At 47.9% G+C, this 21,711-nt stretch overlaps 1 protein-coding gene across 7 annotated transcripts in view; it reads left to right on the plus strand.

Annotated features, from left to right (window-relative positions):
• Positions 1–21,711, plus strand: part of FAT3 (FAT atypical cadherin 3) — a 735,917-nt gene that overhangs the window by 538,718 nt on the left and 175,488 nt on the right. For all 7 annotated transcript variants that reach the window (XM_073662065.1, XM_073662062.1, XM_073662061.1 and 4 more), the window contains one exon: positions 14,090–14,229. In XM_073662065.1, the coding sequence (XP_073518166.1) occupies positions 14,090–14,229 (140 nt within the window). The remainder of the gene's footprint in view (positions 1–14,089; positions 14,230–21,711) is intronic.

Below are 21,711 nucleotides of genomic sequence, written 5' to 3' on the forward strand. Positions count from 1 at the left end.
TTCCCCTAACAAGATCACTCCCCCTTACACCTTTCTCCTTCCCACTTTTCTCCCCCTTACAGTCCCTTCACACTTTTCTGCCCCCGATACTGTCACCTCACACTTTTTCTCCCCCACACTTTTCCCCCAATAATGTCTACTTACACTACCATACTGTCCCTTTACACTTTTCTACCCCTTACTTTCTCCTCCCTAGATCCTCCCCAATACTGTCCCGTAACACTTTTCTCCTTCACACTTTTCTCCCCCATACTGTCCCCTCACAAGATCCCCCCTCCCATAAAACTTCAGTTTCTTCGGCTCCATTGTGCACTAACCTACCTAATTTCCATCCTTCTCTGTGGGACTGAAGTGACGTCAGTAACCTGATCAGCTGATCTGATCATGCCCTCAGCGGGAAGGTACCAACAGTCAGACCTTCAATTGTACTTGCACCTGAAAGACGCAAGTACAATTGAATGTAGCGTTCTGTCACTTTACATATTTTCTGAGCCGGTTGTCAAATTGGAAACTGTCTTGGAGAATGTCTGAATCTCATTCCCGCAGGGCAGCAAAATTCCTCCATCTGGCAGATTTCTTGGCCTACCGTAGTAGACTGAACAACGACGCCCCCCCTGCTGGCTGTGAACAGGGCAAATTCCCCTTCTGTCCCCTATTTGTGCCCCTGTAATGTGCATACCTCATAAAGGTGGCACTGCCAAAAATTAGGTGAAACAGCACACAATGACTCTGGCTGCTTCACTAAAGTCAATGGTGGCATTGGCGGATACGATCAAATCCAATTTTTTAGGGCTTCAGCTGGAAGCCCCGATAGAGCCACTGATGTGTGGCTAAACCATGTTGAGAACCTATCCTACGACTGACTCCCATTTGGCATAAGATTGAGTGCAATTTTCTACATTGGCATCACGTATACCTGTGATCTTGCTATAGGGGCAACGTATGGATGGGTCTTCCAATCTATTTTTGTATACAGTCCTTAGTGGGGTCAGTGAATTGATAATCTACCAAATAATACTCGAAGGTTACATTACCACAACATGGGTGAATTTCCTGGCACAATCAGCTCCTGAAAATTTTGAAACCTATACATTGGCAATGGCTGAACTACTAAACTTTTATTTTCAAAATTCAGCAAATCCATATTTTTAGCTCGGTGTCCTTCATCAGTTGGATCAGTGTTACAGCAGTTCCTTCCACCTGTTCAGACTTGATCCCAGAAGCCATTAGCTATGAGAACACCATAAAATTCTATGTGCTCCCCACAAAGCCCATATGTCAGCTTCCTCTGCTGAGGCTTTCAGAGCAGCATAGAAGCAATTATGATTAAAGGGCTAAAGTTTGGAGAACCTCATAAAGTTTAGTACTGGCAAAGTAAGTTTTCTCTGCTCCGGCAGCAGTAATGATGATCAGGTTAGATGAGGGAACTTTCATCTGCATCGTTTTAATGTGCTAAGCAGAATGAAATATAATTATTTTATGAGATTAATCTGCATAATTTTGATTAGATCTGTGTTTTCTTCTCCTTCTTTTGTTCCTGTGTAATTATTATTTAAACTAGTAATTACAGACTCGCTGAATCCAGTAATCAAGCTTCTGGTTCAACTCAAACCTTGAAATTATAGAAAATAATCTTTAAAATAGTGATACACATTGATGATGTTTGCTTTACATATGGTGACTGGCTTTAGGATGACACCTTACATGAACTTCCCAAGATTCTTGAGGCTCCTAGCACTTAAGGACACCCCTTACCATTATGTCAAGACCCTCAAGACTTTTTGCACTTTATATTGGGTTTTACCATCAATATACCAAGATCTGTGAAGCTTCTAGTGACGCGCCCCTGGGCCTGTGTCGCGCTGCGTTGCGCACGCGGGAGCTTACCCGGAGCCGGATCTGTTTAGGGTTGTAGTCTCGTGGCGGTGACCCGTTCCGTGCCCAGGGAGTCAAACTGGACGGCAGTCTGTTAGCGGTAGAAAATGGTTGATGACTACGCCACCCGTTGAATGCAGCCAGGGGGCTGCTGCTGCAGGGCAGACCGCTGAGGCCGGTGGAAGGATGGTGCAGCGTGATAGTATAACCCCCAACGGGAGGGGTATGGCCTCAGGGCAGCCGACGTGGATGATGGGGGTAGCAGGAACCACTCAGAGACGGTATGGTAGCGTTCAGGGTCTTTACTGGTAACAACGATAGACCCTCCCGGAGTACTTGCTAGCGAACGGGGCCTGGTCAGTCCTTGAGCAGATGGGATCTCCCCTGGCCAGGCGTAGTTGTAGGCCTCCCAAGCTGACTGTACTCTTCTGGCTACCTTGCTAGAAGCTGATGTAAGTAGCCCACGTCCCTGAGTGTACCGTGTGGTGCTCACCCGTATGGCCGGTGACTCGGGGCCTTCTAATGGCTTCCGCTCCACGATGGCGGTGCTGGTCCCACGCGTGGGACCGGGCCTTCGGGCTTCTGGGCCAGGGGACCTGAAATCCCCTGCCTGACGGATTCTGCTGCTGGGTAGAAGTTAGTCCCCACAGCCTCGGACTCCGGGTCCGGTAAAGAATCTTCTTAGTCAGGGCGAGCTCTTTAGCTGCCAGCCCCTGACTCCTTGTGACTCTGCTGCTTCCTATGCTGCTCTTGTCTCTACTCTTCCTGGACTCACTAACCCTGCCTCAGCCCCGGGTTTATACAGGGGAAGTTCTTCCCCTCCCAAGGCTGGGCAGGAGGTGTGGCATGCACAGGATCCCTGACCAAAGGACCTCCCACCTGCTCTCAGACGTAATATCTCTATCACTGTGACAACCAGACCCCTGGGGTGTCACACTCCCCCCTAGTGAAATTTAGTACTCCGGGACTAAACACTTTTTAGAAAAATATAACAAGGTATATCAAAGAACAATAAAATACAATAAGGAAACACAATAAGATGGTCACGGATGTCCGCAACCGGGTGCAGTCTTTGAAGAAAAGCAAAGGTGTCCATTTCACCAACACAGGGAGACGTAACCAGGTAGGGGTCTGTCCTACCCCGAGTCCTTAACAGTCTCTAGTCCATCCTGGGTTACGCTCCAACTATATACAAAGGATTCCCGGTAAATCCACCGAAGACTCCTAAAAACAACTAGAAACACAAAATTACACACAAGCAACAATAAACAGGTAAACATTGTAAAACAACTTAAACATTTAGATCCTCCAACGTGCGGGTAACTGGCCTCTAGTGGCCCTAGTGGACCTACGGAGCTGACTGTCTGGCCCTGAACTACAGGGTGTAGGAGCTGTCAAGGGTAAACTGGGCAGCTGTCTACCGGCTCTTTGTCTCACTAGGGGTACGGCAGGCTCACTATAAGCAGAGGGTGGATTCTCCTGTTCCGCTTGGGTGGAGTCTTCTGCCTCCTGGACCGGCTGCTCTTCCAGCTCTACCCGTTGCTCCGTAGGTTCTTGGGATGATGGTTGGAGGAAGGTGAGTACGGGTACCACAACTGCACCATTGACTTGAGTCCAAGACCGAGGGAAGTCCCCGAGCACGGTACTAACCATATCTTCCCTTTCTTCCACGGGTCGATGGTCTTCCTGTTCCTCCTCAGGGTTCCTCAGTTGTTCGGGGCACTTCTTCAGGTGGTCCCGGGATACAATGGCTGTGGTTTCCCCTCCGTCTTTACTGATGGTACAGACCTTCGGGTTCTCGTGGCTTGAGGGCAGTACGGTGTACGGGTCCTTCTCCCACTGGTCGTCCAACTTGTGGAGCCGTCTCTTCCTCTTCAAGACCTGCTCTCCGGGTACCAGGGGAACAGCGGGAGCATACTGGTTGTAAGTCTTCTCTTGTCTTTCCCTAGCCTGACAGAGACTTCGCTCCACGCTCTCCTGTACTTTCCGGTACTGCTGCTGCCTCTCTGTGTCCCAGTCCGTTTCTGGTGAAGTGTCCTCGGGCGTCAGGACTCCCATTTCCAGGTCAACAGGTAACTTACCAGGTCTTGCCCTCATTAGGTAAGCCGGGGTACAGTTGGTGGAACCTACCGGGATGTGGTTGTATAGGTCCACCAGATCGGGCAACTTCTCAGGCCACAGACTGCGTTCTTCCAGGGGCAACGTTTTTAGAAGATCCATTACCACCTGGTTCATTTTCTCACAAAGCCCATTAGTTTGCGGATGGTAGGGTGTCGTCCTTATCTTCCGGCAGCCATACAGATTGCAGAATTCCTGGAAGACCTCCGCTTCAAAGGCAGGTCCCTGGTCCGTCAGCACTTGGTCCGGGTACCCGTGTGGACGGCAAAAGTGCTGCTGGAAGGCTCTAGCTGCTGTTCGAGCCGTTAAGTCCTTGACGGGGACGACAACCAGAAACCGGGAGTAATGATCCACGATGGTTAACGCGTAGACGTAGCCACTTCTGCTGGGGGTCAGTTTTACATGATCCAAGGCTACCAGTTCCAACGGTTGCCGGGTGACGATGGACTGCAGGGGAGTCTTCTGGCTGGCCCGGTCCTTCCTTCTCAGATTGCACGGGCCACAGTCTCTGCACCACTTCTCGATGGTTCCCCTCATGCCTACCCAGTGGAACCGCTCGCGCAGCAGGAACTCCAGCTTTTTCCACCCGAAGTGTCCAGCTCCGTCGTGGTATGCCTCCATCACCATGGCTGCGTCTCTTCGTGGCACCACTACTTGCCAGAGTAGTTCATGCGTCCTGGAGTTAACCATTCTGCGGCACAACTTCCCCTTGTAAAGGAACAGTCGACTCTTCTCTGCCCATAGTTGTTTGGCTTCCTCTGGAGCGTCTGATTCCAGGCTAGCCTCCGGGCGAGTCAGCATCTCCTTCACCAGTCGGACGGCAGGGTCGCTGTCTTGCGTTTCCGCCCAGTTGTAGTGAGGTAAGGGGTTCAACGTAGCAGCCTGCTTACTCCTTACCCGGTGGGAATACTGGATAGTCCCATGACGGTGGAACGCAGGGAGTTCAACTTCTTCCAGTCCCTCCGGATCTTCTCCTCCGTCCGGCAGGTTGGGCATCCTGGACAGGGCGTCCGCGTTGGTATTGGAGCGCCCTGCCCGGTATTTAATTGTGAACTCGTAGTTGGACAGACGGGCCATCCACCTCTGCTCCAGGGCACCGAGTCTTGCCGTGTCCAGGTGTGTCAGCGGGTTGTTATCCGTGTATACGGTGAACCGGGAAGAAGCGAGGTAATGCCTAAAGCGCTCGGTGACTGCCCATACCACGGCCAGGAACTCTAGCTTAAATGAGCTGTAATTTTCGGGGTTCCTTTCGGTGGGTCGCAGTTTTCGGCTGGCATAGGAGATTACTCGTTCTCTCCCCTGCTGAATCTGGGACAGTACGGCTCCTAGCCCGATGTTACTGGCGTCGGTGTAGAGGATGAAGGGCTGGCTATAGTCCGGGTACGCCAAGATTTCATCCCCCGTGAGGGCCATCTTCAGCTGGCGGAAGGACTCTTCTTCTAGCTTTTCCCATTTGAAGGGCGGCTTCTGGTTCTTGGCCTTCCGGGACTGGCCTATCAGGAGGTCCTGCATAGGTGCTGCCTTTTTGGTGAAACCGGGAATAAACCTTCGGTAGTAGCCTACCAACCCTAGGAACTGCCGCACTTCTTTTACGCTGGAGGGGCTTGGCCATCCCTTAATTGCGGTGATCTTATCGGGGTCGGGAGCCACTCCGTCAGCGCTCACCACGTGTCCCAGGTATTGCACCTTTGGTTTCAGGAGGTGACACTTGGAGGGTTTCACCTTTAGGCCGTAACTCGCCAGAGCTTCGAACACCTCCGCCAGGTGTTTCAGGTGGTCCTCATAAGTTTTGGAGTATACGATGACATCGTCCAGGTACAACAGGACCGTCTCGAAGTTTCTGTGGCCCAGACAGCACTCCATTAATCGTTGGAAGGTTCCTGGGGCGTTGCAGAGTCCGAACGGCATGCAGGTGAACTCGCTAAGTCCCATCGGGGTGGTGAATGCGGTCTTCTCCCGGTCCGCCTCTGCTACAGGAACCTGCCAGTACCCGCTAGTGAGATCCAAGGTAGAGAAGAAGTTAGCAGATCTTAAAGCAGCCAATGACTCCTCTATCCTTGGTAAGGGGTACGCATCCTTGTGTGTGATACGGTTGATTTTCCGGTAATCTACACACATCCTCATGGTGTTGTCTTTCTTTTTGACTAAAACTAGTGGGGCTGCCCAGGGGCTACAGCTATCCCGGATTACCCCAGCCTCCTTCATGTCTCTAAGCATCCCCTTGGCGTGTTGGTAATGTGCAGGGGGTACGGGTCGATACCTCTCTTTTATGGGAGGATGATCTCCCGTGGGGATGCGGTGTTCTACCCCCTTGACTCGCCCGAAGTCTAACGGGTGTTTACTAAACACTCTCTCATACTCTTGAACCACCCGATAGACTCCTTGTTTCTGGTGTGAGGGAGTGGAGTCAGTACCCAGATGTAGTTGCTGACACCAGTCCTCCATGTCTTTCTTAGAGCCGTTACCTTCCTCCGGGTGAGATGGAGGCAAGGGTTCCACAGATTGTATAGAATTTTGATTAGTGGTATATAATTTGGCTAGCGTGGCATACCGGGGCAGGTACACTTCCCTCTCCCCGATATTTATTATGCGAACGGGCACCCTCCCATGGCGTACATTGACCACCCCCCGTGCTGTCAAAATGGTGGGCCTACTGTCTGAGTAAACTGGTTCTACCATTGCCTGGTAATCTCTACCTCTCAGACCAATAGCTGCCCGGCACCAAATCATCATTTCACTTTTTGGGGGCATGGCAATAGGAAAAGGGTCACACATTCTTACGCTACCAATCTCACCGCCGGAGAGTTCCACTTGTTGCCGTTGCATCAGTGCCCGGATCTCTTTCTGGAGCACCCGCTGCTCGCCGGAGCTGGCATTCTTGGCAACCTGCTGTAAAAGGAAAATCACCTCTGCAAGACAATTTTCAATTACATTAGTTCCTAGAGTTATTTTTGGGTGACTCTCATGTTTGTCAATATCTACAATGATCAGTCCCTGTGCGGCCAGTTCGACTCTACCAATTTTGATGGTCACCTCTTTAAATCCGATCTGTGGCACGGGCTGACCATTGCTGGCGATGATACTCAAGTCGTCGTCAGGGTAGCGGGTAATATCCGAGTCATTCCAGTACTGCTTGAAGAGCACGTACGGGATGGTGGTGACCTGTGACCCGGTGTCCAGTAGGGCACTCATGGGAATGCCATCCAGTACCACAGGCAAGACTGGACGTCCTCCCACATATCTGTCGCGCCAGTTCGATGGGCCTGGTGATCTTTTTCCTGGGGGTTGGCCCTCTACCCCAGGTTGTGCCCGTTTAAAGAACAGTACCTTTCCATATGTCCGGGTTGATTGCAGCGGCGGCAGATGGGTCGTCCGTCCTCGCTGTATCGGTCACTGGGTCTTCCTCTGGCCGGTGGGGTCCTCCTTGGTCGACGCCACGGGATGTCCTCCGGTCCGGATGCCAGCTGGATCTTCCCTGGAGTGGAAACCTGTAAAGACTGCACAGTTCGGGTTAGCGCAGCAATGCTTTTAGCTAGCTCTTGGACCTGATGGTGTAGGTCTGGAGCCGGGTCATTGTCCAAAGCCTGCGCATCAGCTCCCACAGGCCCTGCTGACAAGGGCGCCGCCTCCTGGTAGTAAGTGGTAGTGGGGCGTCTGTGGGTCACAACGCCACCTGGTGCCGGTTCTCGGAGCACCCGGATGGCTCTGTCCTTGAACTGTGCAAATTCTAGATGAGGGTCCTGTAAGGCCATTGCCCGCAACTGGGTGCGGTGGGCATTGCAATATAAACCCTCTATAAATTGTTCGGTCAACAGCCTGTCCTCGTTTCCCACTCCATTAGGGTCGGTCTGCTTAATGGCCCTCAGGGCCTCTTGTAGGTTGAGTGCATAGTCCCTTATACTCTCATGCGCTCGCTGCTTGCACCCGTAGAATCTAAGTTTAATCTCGGCTGAGGTGCGGGTATCAAAGGTGTCCTTCAGCCGGGTTAGTATCCCTGCGACAGTCTTCCTCCCAGGTGGCCAGGATTTTACTTCCCTTTTGGCTGCCCCAGTTAGTTGGGCCACCAGGATGCTCACTTTTTGCTCTTCTGTGAGGGGGTACACCTGGAAGAGGCTATCCAGCTTTTCTCTAAAGTCATGCAGGGTATGTGACTCCCCTGAGTACTGGGGTAGCCAAGCTGCTCCCGGGATATAGGGCATGGTGAAGGGCATAACTGCAACAGCGGTAGCGCTGGCGGGGGTTGAGGCAGTGGAGCTCTCCTCCGTATCCGACATCTTCCTCCCCCCTAGTGGACCGTGGCCTACCTTGCGATGATCCTGTTCCGTAGGCCGCGGCTCCGCAGTGGATCGTCAGGGTTGAGGACCTTCCGTCGCGCTCCTGTGACGTCGGCGTCTGCTGGGCTCCTTCCAGGACCTTACGCAACGTCCGGACGTGAGGCGGGGCTTCAGTTCTCGCGCGCTTTCGGAGTCCACGCCCCTCTTCTTCCCGCGCGGCGTCCTCAAGATGGCGTCCAATGGCGGGAAAACTCCACGGATGGCGGGAAGAAGGCTGAAGATGGCGCCGGATGGCGGGAAACTTCACCGATGGCGGGAAGAAGGCTGAAGATGGCGCCGGATGGCGGGAATCTTCACCGATGGCGGGAATCTTCACCACTGGTAAGTTTGAACAGTCTTTGCTTTTCAGGCACGCAGTACCCGGTGGTTGCGGGCACGTGATCCTGCCGACTACGCCAAAGTTGACGCGCCCCTGGGCCTGTGTCGCGCTGCGTTGCGCACGCGGGAGCTTACCCGGAGCCGGATCTGTTTAGGGTTGTAGTCTCGTGGCGGTGACCCGTTCCGTGCCCAGGGAGTCAAACTGGACGGCAGTCTGTTAGCGGTAGAAAATGGTTGATGACTACGCCACCCGTTGAATGCAGCCAGGGGGCTGCTGCTGCAGGGCAGACCGCTGAGGCCGGTGGAAGGATGGTGCAGCGTGATAGTATAACCCCCAACGGGAGGGGTATGGCCTCAGGGCAGCCGACGTGGATGATGGGGGTAGCAGGAACCACTCAGAGACGGTATGGTAGCGTTCAGGGTCTTTACTGGTAACAACGATAGACCCTCCCGGAGTACTTGCTAGCGAACGGGGCCTGGTCAGTCCTTGAGCAGATGGGATCTCCCCTGGCCAGGCGTAGTTGTAGGCCTCCCAAGCTGACTGTACTCTTCTGGCTACCTTGCTAGAAGCTGATGTAAGTAGCCCACGTCCCTGAGTGTACCGTGTGGTGCTCACCCGTATGGCCGGTGACTCGGGGCCTTCTAATGGCTTCCGCTCCACGATGGCGGTGCTGGTCCCACGCGTGGGACCGGGCCTTCGGGCTTCTGGGCCAGGGGACCTGAAATCCCCTGCCTGACGGATTCTGCTGCTGGGTAGAAGTTAGTCCCCACAGCCTCGGACTCCGGGTCCGGTAAAGAATCTTCTTAGTCAGGGCGAGCTCTTTAGCTGCCAGCCCCTGACTCCTTGTGACTCTGCTGCTTCCTATGCTGCTCTTGTCTCTACTCTTCCTGGACTCACTAACCCTGCCTCAGCCCCGGGTTTATACAGGGGAAGTTCTTCCCCTCCCAAGGCTGGGCAGGAGGTGTGGCATGCACAGGATCCCTGACCAAAGGACCTCCCACCTGCTCTCAGACGTAATATCTCTATCACTGTGACAACCAGACCCCTGGGGTGTCACACTAGCACTTAAGGATGGCCCCTTGCCAACAAGATCTCAAGATCCTTAAAGTTCCTATCACTGTCTGACACTCAATTACCATCAACTTTCCAAGCTCATCGCAGTTCCTAGCACATTAGTATGCCTCCATATTGACATCCCAAGATTGTTGAAGAACATTAGAATGCCCCCAGATCATCAACATACCCAAATCCTTAAGGTTCCCATTACCTTATGACACCCCCTTGCTAGATCACTGAGGCTCCTCAAGCATTAGGTTGCCCTCTTAAAATCAACATCCCAAGATCTTTGAAGCTCCTAGCACTTTAAAATACCTCCTTGACTTCAACATCTCAAGATCTTTAAGGTTCCTATCACTTTATGACACCCCCTTGCTAGATTATTGAGGCTTCTCTCATGTTAGGATGCCCATTTAAAATCAGCATCCCAGGATCCGTGAATGCTTGATCCCAATTCAGACTCCAAACGACCCCTTAACAGATTTAAGACCAGGCGGCATTCATCTGCCCACTTCTCCCCCATTCCTCAGCTTTCTTCCATTTCCCAGCACCACCACGGACAATATCCTGATGCCAAGCGACTTCTCCCCCATTCCCCAGCTTTCTTCCATTTCCCAGCACCACCACGGACAATATCCTGATGCCAAGCGACTTCTCCCCCATTCCTCTGCTTTCTTCCATTTCCCAGCACCACCACGGACAATATCCTGATGCCAAGTGACTTCTCCCCCATTCCCCAGCTTTCTTCCATTTCCCAGCACCACCACGAACAATATCCTGATGCCAAGCGACTTCTCCCCCATTCCTCTGCTTTCTTCCATTTCCCAGCACCACCACGGACAATATCCTGATGCCAAGCGACTTCTCCCCCATTCCCCAGCTTTCTTCCATTTCCCAGCACCACCACGAACAATATCCTGATGCCAAGCGACTTCTCCCCCATTCCTCTGCTTTCTTCCATTTCCCAGCACCACCACGGACAATATCCTGATGCCAAGCGACTTCTCCCCCATTCCCCAGCTTTCTTCCATTTCCCAGCACCACAACGGACAATATCCTGATTCCAAGTGAATGGAAAAGTGGAAATGGGGAGAAGTGAATATGTACAACATCTATGAGATTTGCCAACTCATCCAGAAGATCTCTCCTATTTTCTGAAGTCTCCTGGATATGTTACCAGAGTTGAGCTACTATGGAAAAAGTGGACAATTCCTTTAACTTTTGAACTTTTATGCACTTGTTATAATATACAACATTGTCAGCTGCGGAGCTGTTCATCATAATAATGGCCAAGCAGGAGGCCGAGACTTGAATGTAGCAGACGATTTGTCCTCATCAATATCAACATATACAATACATTACCGCTTGTGCTTTCCTTCATATTTTGACAGGATTCATAAAAAAGCAGCTTTTTTGTGGACTTGATAGATTTTCCTTTCAGTAAGCCATTGTGGTAGATTTCTTAAGATAACCCCGGAATACCTAGAATGTCTCCAGTGTAAAAAGGAATTCTGTCATTGATTTTCCTCATTCCCAGCTAAGTAGATGCTGACAGAAATAACCAGGGCATCCATTGTTGGCCGCGAGACACTATCCACTCAGGGCCATGCTACGTTACCATAGTCAGGAGCGTCTGGGCCGTTCCTACCTTATCTGTCAGACTTTTGTGGAACGACATCTAATGAATCAAAAGTCCAATTACTAAACCTGTATTGAAGATCTGTTGTGGATATCGACACCCGGAATAACACGTTGTGCCACTTATTGTGTAGGAAGTGTATAATCTAACGCACTTCTAACCAATGCACTAGTAATACTTCGGGTACCACCTTCTCACGTGTTAATTAGACCCTTGAGTCACCTTGGTTGGGCTCCAGGAGGAAGGCCCCCATTGATCCCCCAATGACAAATTCCAGCCATATATTTGGTACCTAGTTTAGATTAACAAACCTCTCATTGTTTCTGACTCAAAATAAAGTGACCCCCTTGATCTTCTTCGTTGACATATCAGTAGGTAGTTATTTTTGGGGGATACTGGCTCTCCTTAAGAAGACAAGCTGATTATAGAGTCTGGCAATGCTCCATGGGTAAAAAAACATGCAAATTAGTTTCGTTTCCATCCAGTAGAGAACGGTCTTACTTGTGCCACCATGGGGAGGCAACTATCCTGTAACTCAAGGACTGTTCCGACAGCCAGGTCAACAGCTTTTATGGTTGCCATTTTATGGACTTTTAAAAGTATGCATGAAGCCTAAGTGAATGTTCACACTGAGTTTTATAAAGTTTTTAAAGGTGAAACCACTTAAGGAAACATTCTTTTTCCTTAAAGAGCAAAAACTAAGCAGAAACTCTAAGCTCTGTGGGTGTGATAACAGGATTTGCAAGAGCCGATGTCATCGTCAGCTCCGTGCAAAACTTGGGCATGCGTGCAACTTTCTTTCATACACATCATTGCGCCTCTGAAACTGGGTGTAGGCTTTCTGGCTTCAGAGGAGTACTGTGCATGTCCTTAAGCGAAGAAGAAGCCTGACGTCAGTAAAGGAGTCAAAAATCAAGCTTCTTCTTTGCTTCCGCAGTGTGCCGTGCGCCCGACTGCAGAGGTGCAATGATGTGTATGAAGGAAAGTTGCATTTTTCAAAAACTCTTCAGGAAAAAAAAATCTTAAAAACATTTCATATGAACAGCAAAATGGATTTGCAGTAGAAATTAGTAGCAAGGATTCTCCAGGTATCAATCAAGAAATTTTGAGGAGCATTTTTGGAGTGGATTTGTTTAATAAAATATCCTCAAAAACTCAGTGAACTCCTCATAAACCTCAGTGTGAACATAGCCTAAGTAAAAAAAAAATCTCGTTGAAAAACCCCGTGTGGACATAAATCTAAGGCCCAAGTCTTGTTGGATTTTTTTTAGGAGTATTTTGGACTGGACGTGCCCCAAAATCCTCCTTAAAAACTGCATTAAGGGTGTGTGCACCCACCGAGTTTTCCGAGATGAAGCCAAATCAGGAAAACGCAGGTAGTCAATTTCCTGAAGTGGCTTCTGTGATGCTTTTGCCGCTGCTCCGCCAGTGGCTTCTTTTGCTCTATGCTTTCAAGGTTACTTCTTTCACACGCTTAAGGTTTTCTGAACCCTGAATCGCCATAAGACGGGACACGTGCACAGTAATGTCATTATGACATTGCTGTGCATTATGCTCATTTTTGGTTGCACTTTTGCAGCGCTTTTTTTGGCAGATTTCTAGCTGAACCACAGGAAGCCGTGTCAACATACCCTAAGAATACTTTGAAAACTCTTCCTGTTAACTTCTATGGGAAATCCACTTTGTTGTTCATAATGGGAATTTTTTTTTTTTAAGAAGCTTTGAAAAACATCTGGTGAAAAAAAAATATATATATCACTTTTAGAAGCAGATCCTGATAGAATGGGCTCCAAACTAGGCACTGTCCAATCAAAAGGCTGCAAAAAAATTCTTCAGGGTAAACAATTTTTTTTCTAAAAGTGTTCAAAATCTATTTGAAAAAAAGAAAAACTCCTCCAAAATCTCTCCAAACCTGAAGAGACTCCTCACTTTTGAGTTCCTCGAAAAACTGTAAATATAGCCTAAACTTGGGCTGGACTGGCCATTTAACAGCCTACAATGTCGTCTGTTCACCTCCTTGTGGCTCCATGTTACCATTCTCTACTAGAGACATTCCTTGTTATCTGATGGAAGATGATGTTTTATTTTTACATATAAATTTTCTTATGAAATAGAAGACATCTGAAGGTGCAGGATGAGTCCATACAGCTGTATAGTAACTTACTGTATCTGTAAAACTCAGGACTTGTATGAACCATAATATGGATATGTTATCTACTTTACAATATGAAGCCATAGGCACTCCGTCATATAGTACCACCTTATGGCACTATATTATAACGGTGTATATAATTTAAGGCGATCAGAGGTACTGAATTGATTGATAGGCTTACATGGGTGTCTATTACAAACCTTCACAATTCGGATCTAGTTTGGAGCCATTTGCAAAACCTCAGTTTGGGAGATGGTGTTGCATGATGTGAAGCTTCGGTTCCTGAGATGGTAGGGTGGGATGTTTGAAGAAATGGTCACGGGCCTGGGGCTCTATGGGATTGTGGAGTTGGTTCTCACCTAAAACTTCTCCATACCATAGCTGTTAAGTAAATATTGGTTTTCTTATTTTGATGACCCCCACCCTTGTAGACCAGACCAGGGATTTGTGCTGATCAGATTACTCCAAAATAAGCGCCCAATTATACTGGACAGACTTTCCCATTTTCATAGACTTATATCAGATATTCTATACAGTTTCATGTGAGAACTCTTGAAAATAAAGTTTTTATAACATAATTTTCCTCTTTTGTACAGGAGGAAATATGGACAGCGCTTTCGACATCGAGAAGGGAGTGGGGACGATTGTTATTGCAAAGCCATTGGATGCCGAGCTGCGCTCCAGCTATAATATGACTGTCGAAGTCACTGATGGGACCAATGTTGCCAACACCCAGGTAAAATCCTGATCTGATAAGATCATTGTTTGGCTTTGGCTTTATGTAAAGTGAATATTCTCAGCACATTAGTTTTTGTGACTCCGTAGCTGGCAATCGGAGCATTAAAAGGATATGGGGCAGCAAACTGAAGAAGCCGAGCCATGATTTAGCTGTGACCCCTAGAATGAGTGTTATGCTTTGACAGTTCTTTGTGGGTTGGCTCCAATCCGCTGATCACAATTGGTGAGTTCACAGCACACGTGACCAAGGCTCGTGACATCACTTTTGGTACTTTTGTTCAAGTGATATGACCTTTATTAATATGAACAGAAACCTATACGGGGGAAGAGTTCTATTTCTAGCTCTTAGGCGGTATGTTGGCTGCCATGTGGAAAGTCTCTAAGGCTGGCCAAACACATCAGATGGCTGTCATCTGAAAGATCGTTTGGCTGACAGCGTTCTGACCCCGGTATCCCATACACAGAAAAGCTTGTTTAATCGACAGCCTTCTCAGCCTGCTCTCACATACACAGGAGAGCTCGTTTGGCCAACAGCCTTCTGACCCCGGTATCCCATACACAGGATAGCTCATTTGACCGACAGCCTTCTCAGCCTGCTCTGACATACACAGAAGAGCTTGTTTGTCCGACAGCCTTCTCAGCCCGCTATCCCATACACAGGAGAGCTTGTTTGTCCGACAGCCGTCTGAGACCGCTATCCCATACACAGGAAAGCTCGTTTGGCCGAAAGCCTTCTCAGCCCGCTTTCCCATACACAGGAGAGCTCGTTTGGCCTACAGCCTTCTCAGCCCGCTTTCCCATACACAGGAGAGCTCGTTTGGCCTACAGCCTTCTCAGCCCGCTCTCCCATACGCAGGAGAGCTTGTTTGTCCGACAGCCGTCTGAACCCGCTATCCCATACACAGGAAAGCTCGTTTGGCCGACAGCCTTCTCAGCCCGCTTTCCCATACACAGGAGAGCTCGTTTGGCCTACAGCCTTCTCAGCCCGCTCTCCCATACACAGGAGAGCTTGTTTGTCCGACAGCCTTCTGAGCCCACTCTCCCATACACAGGAGAGCTTGTTTGTCCGACAGTCGTCTGAACCCGCTATCCCATACACAGGAAAGCTCGTTTGGCCGACAACCTTCTCAGCCCGCTCTCCCATACACAGGAGAGCTCGTTTGGCCTACAGCCTTCTCAGCCCACTCTCCCATACACAGGAGAGCTTGTTTGGCCGACAGCCTTCTCAGCCCGCTATCCCATACACAGGAGAGCTTGTTTGTCCGATAGCCTTCTCAGCCCACTCTTCCATACACAGGAGAGCTCGTTTGGCCGACAGCCTTCTCAGCCCGCTCTCCCATACACAGGAGAGCTCGTTTGGCCGACAGCCTTCTCAGCCCGCTCTCCCATACACAGGAGAGCTCGTTTGGCCGACAGCCTTCTCAGCCCGCTCTCCCATACACAGGAGAGCTCGTTTGGCCGACAGCCTTCTCAGCCCGCTCTCCCATACACAGGAGAGCTTGTTTGGCCGAGCGCTCCTGTGTTCTACATGAAAAAGCTGCCGACAGATATGTCAGTCGGCGGCTTATCCCAGGGAGAACAATGCGATCGGCAGTCCGAAATCGGACATGCCTGATCGACATCACTCCTGACCATAATTTGGCCTGCTCCCCCCATACGCATAAGACCATTGACCGAACCCATTGATACCGGCGGGTTTGGCCAATATAAGTTTAATGTGTACGGCCAGCTTAAGTCTTACCCTTTGACTGTTCTTTGACGTTGGCTCCAATCCGCTGATCACAATCGGCGAATTCCAAGAATATATGACCAAGGTTAGTGACATAATTTTTGTTGATTTTATTCAAGTGGTACGACCTCTATTGAAATGAACGTATACCAAAAACGGAAGAAGAGTTCTATTCCTAGCTCTGAGGTGGTAAAGGGGTATGTGGGCTGTCATGTGGAAAGTCTCTAAGTGCAGGAATGTCTTACCCTTACATAATTATCCAAGGCGGTATAGGACTCTCTATATTCTGTAAATTGTCTCTTCAGAGAGGAAGAGGACCAGAACGCTACTGTCACCTACAGGAAGTAGCAATCCTAAAAGTCAATAGTGACTCTTTAACGAGCCTTATCACATGACTTAGGATAAAAAGCCAAGACCAGAAACTCAATTTGAAGACACTGTGTTTTGGGTACTGCCCCTCGTCAGTACAAAGTGTGAGTTCTGGTTTGGCTGGATGAGAGGCATCAGACCGGTATCTCGGGGTAATATTTCTCCTTGCGGAGAGTGACGTGTTAAGCACGTCAGGTGAGGAGACTTTTAAAACCTCAATGCTCCTCTGGGAAATATGCAAATTGTCTCTTGAGAGAGGAAGAGAACTAGAACTCTAGTGCCACCTACAGGAAGTAGCAATCCTAAAAGTCAATAGTGACCCTTTAACGAGCCTTATCACCAGAACTCACACTTTGCACTGACGAGGGGCAGTATCCTGAAACACAGTGTCTGCAAATTGAGTTTCTGGTCTTGGTTTTTTATCCTAAGTCATGTGATAAGGCTCGTTAAAGGGTCACTATTGACTTTTAGGATTGCTACTTCCTGTAGGTGGCGCTAGAGTTCACTCTCCGCAAGGAGAAATATTACCCCTAAATATCTATATTCTGTAATACACTATGTAGAGAACAGGAGTATTCACAAAGACCACGCTCCCTCCCAATCAAGTTACTGGGGCCGTGTTCCAGTTCATCGCGTGGAAGGTGCCCCGGACTATAACTGGGAATGGAAACACTGTGACCCTTTCATTCTAAAGATCTGTAAGGGTAGCGGAATTTTGATCCCTACCGATCAATCCCCTACTATGATGGCATTATTCCTTTAAATAATAGATTGCTTCAATATAACATAAATCTCAATGCAGCGAGTCACTGAAAGTTTTCCTAGAGCCGAAAAGTTTGCATAAAGCCGCTCACCTTCAGCTTGCTGTGAAGTGACCCGTGGTTTTTTGACTTTGGTAAAATCAGCTTTGTGTGCTTGCATTATTTTTAATCTCTGAAAATGTAATGTAAAGATGAAATGCGATAATACACTGACAAGTGAATCACATAATCCTTCCTAGAATGCCAATGAAATACAAATATACGACTTCCAGTACAAAACGTGAGTTGGGTATATTATATACACGGAAAAGAAAAAAATGATTAAGAAATGATTTAAGGTAATTTTTCAAAAATTTAAAGGGGTTGTCTGGTTTACAAGACTCACAGTGTTCAGGCAGTATCGGATTGACCCCGTTTTGGACCCTCATCTACTAGTCAAAGAGGAAATTGGCTACAAAGGGGGTCACTCTGGAGACCCAGAATGTTTCTGCATTACATGGACGACCCATTGAATTTAGTGGAAACAGTATGATGCCTAAAGCACCACTTTTTGGGATTTTGTGCATCGCTGGAGTGGTGCAGCTAATCTAAATTCCCTGCCTCTAGTCTTATACTTACCAGCCGCCAGTTTCATCTGTTTTCGGTGTTGCTCTGGTCGTCTTCTGCTTGGATCTCTCCAGTGTTTGCTGGAGCGATCCGGAAGTCGCAACTTAATGTAAGTCTATGAAAGCCAGAATGAGGATCTCATAGATTTGCACTGAGAGCATGTGATCGTTACCTCTGACTTCCGGTCATTAGAAGCTGCGGGCACAATATGGCCATGCGGGAATGGAGCGTCGCTGGGAAGAGCTGAAGATGGTGGCTGATAAGTATAAGACTAGGGTCAGGGAACTTAGATTAGTGATACCGCTCCATCTATGAAGGAATGATATTCCGAAACGCGTAAAATGTATTGAAGACCGCACTGTATGTCATTTGTGCACATGGATTTCCAATAAAGCATTGAACCAAGGAAAACCGAGTGCCGACTTTCTTCTGAGGGTATAACGTCAGCCTCTGTGCCAATACAATATTCAATTAGGAAACAAATCTCTATGGTCTCCTCTAAAAATTGATATAACTATTAAAAAAATATATATTTAGCAAGAGGTTCATGTTGTATAGCTGAGCCGTGACCACCATCTACTTCTACAGGTGTCTACAAGATTAAAGGGTTCTCCTCCCTGTGCTCTGACCTCTGACTAGTTCTCATCAGTCTGAATGCTGGATATCCGGGTCACAAAAAGTGACATCCTACGATATATTTACAACTAGGAATGGTCAGACATGAAGGTGTCAAAGAGGACCTTCGAGTATGATGCTTTCTCTCAATTCTAGGCATTAGAAAAACCCGTAAGGGCACTCATAAAATGGTCGGTACGTATGCTAGTATAGATGCCGATGCGTGGGCTCTCTGCAGGCCCCCTTTTATCTAGGCACTGAATAGCAGAGTCTCCAACTTTAACACTGCTGAAAAGATTGTCTTTGCAGCAGGCATGAAAGCAAGATGTACTTAACAGGAAGTGTATGCTTATTGGGTCTGCCTCTAGTGGCCATAGATGAGTCGTGCCTACTAAGACCATTTTTGCTCCAAACCATGGGCAAAGAAACTGAAAACCGAGCACCACCACTCCAAAAAGTTTGCTTTCCTTCATCAGAAAGTAGTAAAAAGTTTCCTTCTTGGTTAATAAGTTGGGGTCTGTCTCATGATTTGCCTCTGACATGTTCTGAGCTACTGAATCCAAAAAATGTAATTCTCCTAATTTAAGGGTCCTAAAATGTAGATGCCCATCATCTCTGTTATATTACACCTCCTACATCTTTGTATCATGTTTAGGCGCTTTCTCGAGATGTTCATAAAACCCTAATGTTCTCCCATTAGCATTTCTTTACATCCCCGGTCTTTGTTTCGCACTCCATCTTACAGGATTTTCTCCATAGGTGCAAAGTTCAACCGTCTACATTGGTAATTTAGAGCTCGGGACATTACATGTGCTTTCTATTCTGTCTGACACATTCTTTATATAGGTTCAGCTCAGCGTTGGGGTAACGGATGCCGTAATCCTACAGACAACAGGAGTATTGTAATGTGATCAGCATGTGTGTTATTGGATCGGGCAGGATGAAGTCATAATGGACTTAACACATTGCTATTGTATCACTGGCGTCATAGATAACCTGACAATCATCCGTCTACAAGTCCAAAGCGTTTCGCTCGGCATAATCCTCATGATCTGGCACCATCTGGATATTAAAAAATATATATCATGGCCACAATTATCTCAATGCCTAATTTATAGGATTTTTATCTGATGGTCCAGTGCTGCTTTGTGGGTAGCGATTTTTTTTTTTAAGGTCAGAATAGGTGTAACGCGGCTCTGTCAGTGGTCGCCTGGCAGCTTTAAAAAGTCTACCACAGACAGGGTTAACGCAAGACACTCTACTTATCAGATCCCAGGGGCTACCACGTATTTCAACCTTTAACCTTTGCACAGGGATCTGGACTTAAACAGGGCCCCTAGACAGAATAAGCTGCTGTACGGTGTTGCAGGTTGGCAGGAATGGTCCGATAGCTGGGTCAGAAACAAAAGGGCAGGAAAAAGTACAAAATCAGAAGATGCAAGAATAGTCAATAACACAAGCCAAGGTCAAAAATCGGAAACAAACACACTATAGAGAAGCACAAGGCTATATCTGGAAGCTTCCAGTAGTAAGCTGGAAGCTTAAGTAGGGTGTGGCGCTCTCCAACTTTCTGGAACAGGGAGCTGATAACATCAGCAGGACAGCACACACACCCATACTGCCAGACTGGAGGGCACTACAGGTCACAGCCTTGATACTCTTAGTGGCTTGACGAAGTCTGCACGGTCCAGAGCTTCTGCTTCTAGCATCTCTTCTATCACCAGCGCAGCACGCAGAATGAATAGGGTGGCACATGTCGACAGAAGCAGATGTCGCAGGAGCAAGTCCTGGTGGAGATGGGAAAATAGGGTTTATGAACAAGACATTTTTAAATGAGCTGTGGAATCTGTAAAAAAGTTGAAAAATTCTAATAAAATCATAATATACAGAATTTTTGCCCTCCATTGCAATTTAGACTAGGACATAGCGCACCCATGGAAAGTTTTTTTTCACCACATCTGTAGACTCCAGTACATGTACAATACATAAGTTCCTGAGGCAGCTACTGAACGACACGGTCACTTTAGGTCATGCTGGGTGCAATGCCATTTGCACTGCTACAAAGAAGTAAATTAAAATGTTTAGCTAAAACCCATTTAGGGAAATATCTGGTCCCAGACGAACCCCCCAATTTATTATACTCACGTACATTTTATAGGTCATTTTGTAGTCGAGAACAAGTACCAGTCTAGATGATAGGGTTATATCAACTACCATCATCATCATCAAACGTTCCTATCCTAAGAAACTCCCAGGCTTGGGGTTCAAGTCTGCGGTCTCTCTGTGTGACTGCAGACTTGTGAATCCTCACAGCGAGCAGTGTGTGCGCTGTCAGGATGCTCCCGGAGTGGGCGAGTGCATGACCACAAGTGTACAATTTGCATAGATGCAGTCACATGCCGACTAGACATGCACGGCCTCGCTCAATACAAGTGCATTGAGTGAGGCCAGACACGTCTTGTCTAAATGTGTCTGGAAGGATTCAAATCGCATACTTGTGGTCACATACCTGCCTTCTCCCAACACCGGCATTGGAGAATCTTGACTGTGCATAGAGTGATAACAGGCTTGATCCCCAACCCTGGACAACCCCTTTAAATTCTTTCTTACAATAAGGATAATTTATACTGATACCACTTCTAGTCAACCAAGGTGATTAATAACAATTGCAAAAACAATAAAAAAAAATGCCAAGCGGTAATTATTTTTTTCTTCAATGATAATTTATATCAAGATGACTTGTTGTGTTACACGTTGACACTTTCTCTGAAACTTTCTCTGCTACTTGCCATAATCGTGAGCTATTGAAGCTGATGGAGGATTCTCTCTAAGGACTCCGTAATTATTACTGCTCAGGGCAAATATAAGATGTTTTCGTTGCTTGATCTTTGTAGTATAGTGATTAGTGATGAGCGAGTATGTACTGTTAACCCTTTCGGCGAGCATGCTCGGGTGCTTGCCAAGTATTTTCAGCGTGCTCGAGTGTTATGTTTTAGTCAATCTGTGTGCATGATTTGCGACTGTTTGACAGTTTTAATACATGTGAGGGATGCCTAAGAAACAGGCATTCCTCACATGTGTTAAAGCTGTCAAACAGTCGCAAATCATGCGCACAGATTGACTAAAACATAACACCCGAGCACGCTGAAGATACTCGGAAAACACCCGAGCATACTCGCAAAACTCGAGTAACGAGCATGCTCGCTCATCACTAATAGTGATGTTTGCACCTATATGATAAATATAAATTATCATTGAAGATAAAAAACAATTAACCGCTTGGTGTTTTTTTCTTTTTTATCTTGGATTTTGTGACGGAGGAATTGGACATATCCTCGTTCATACACAGCGGTTCCCTGAGGGTGTTATGTGGATCTGGATATTTGTTGTAGGTAACAAT

Source organism: Phyllobates terribilis, unplaced genomic scaffold, assembly GCF_046119375.1.
Source record: "Phyllobates terribilis strain yellow unplaced genomic scaffold, ASM4611937v1 Scaffold_2__4_contigs__length_985480577, whole genome shotgun sequence".
In the NCBI taxonomy this organism is placed as follows: domain Eukaryota; kingdom Metazoa; phylum Chordata; class Amphibia; order Anura; family Dendrobatidae; genus Phyllobates; species Phyllobates terribilis.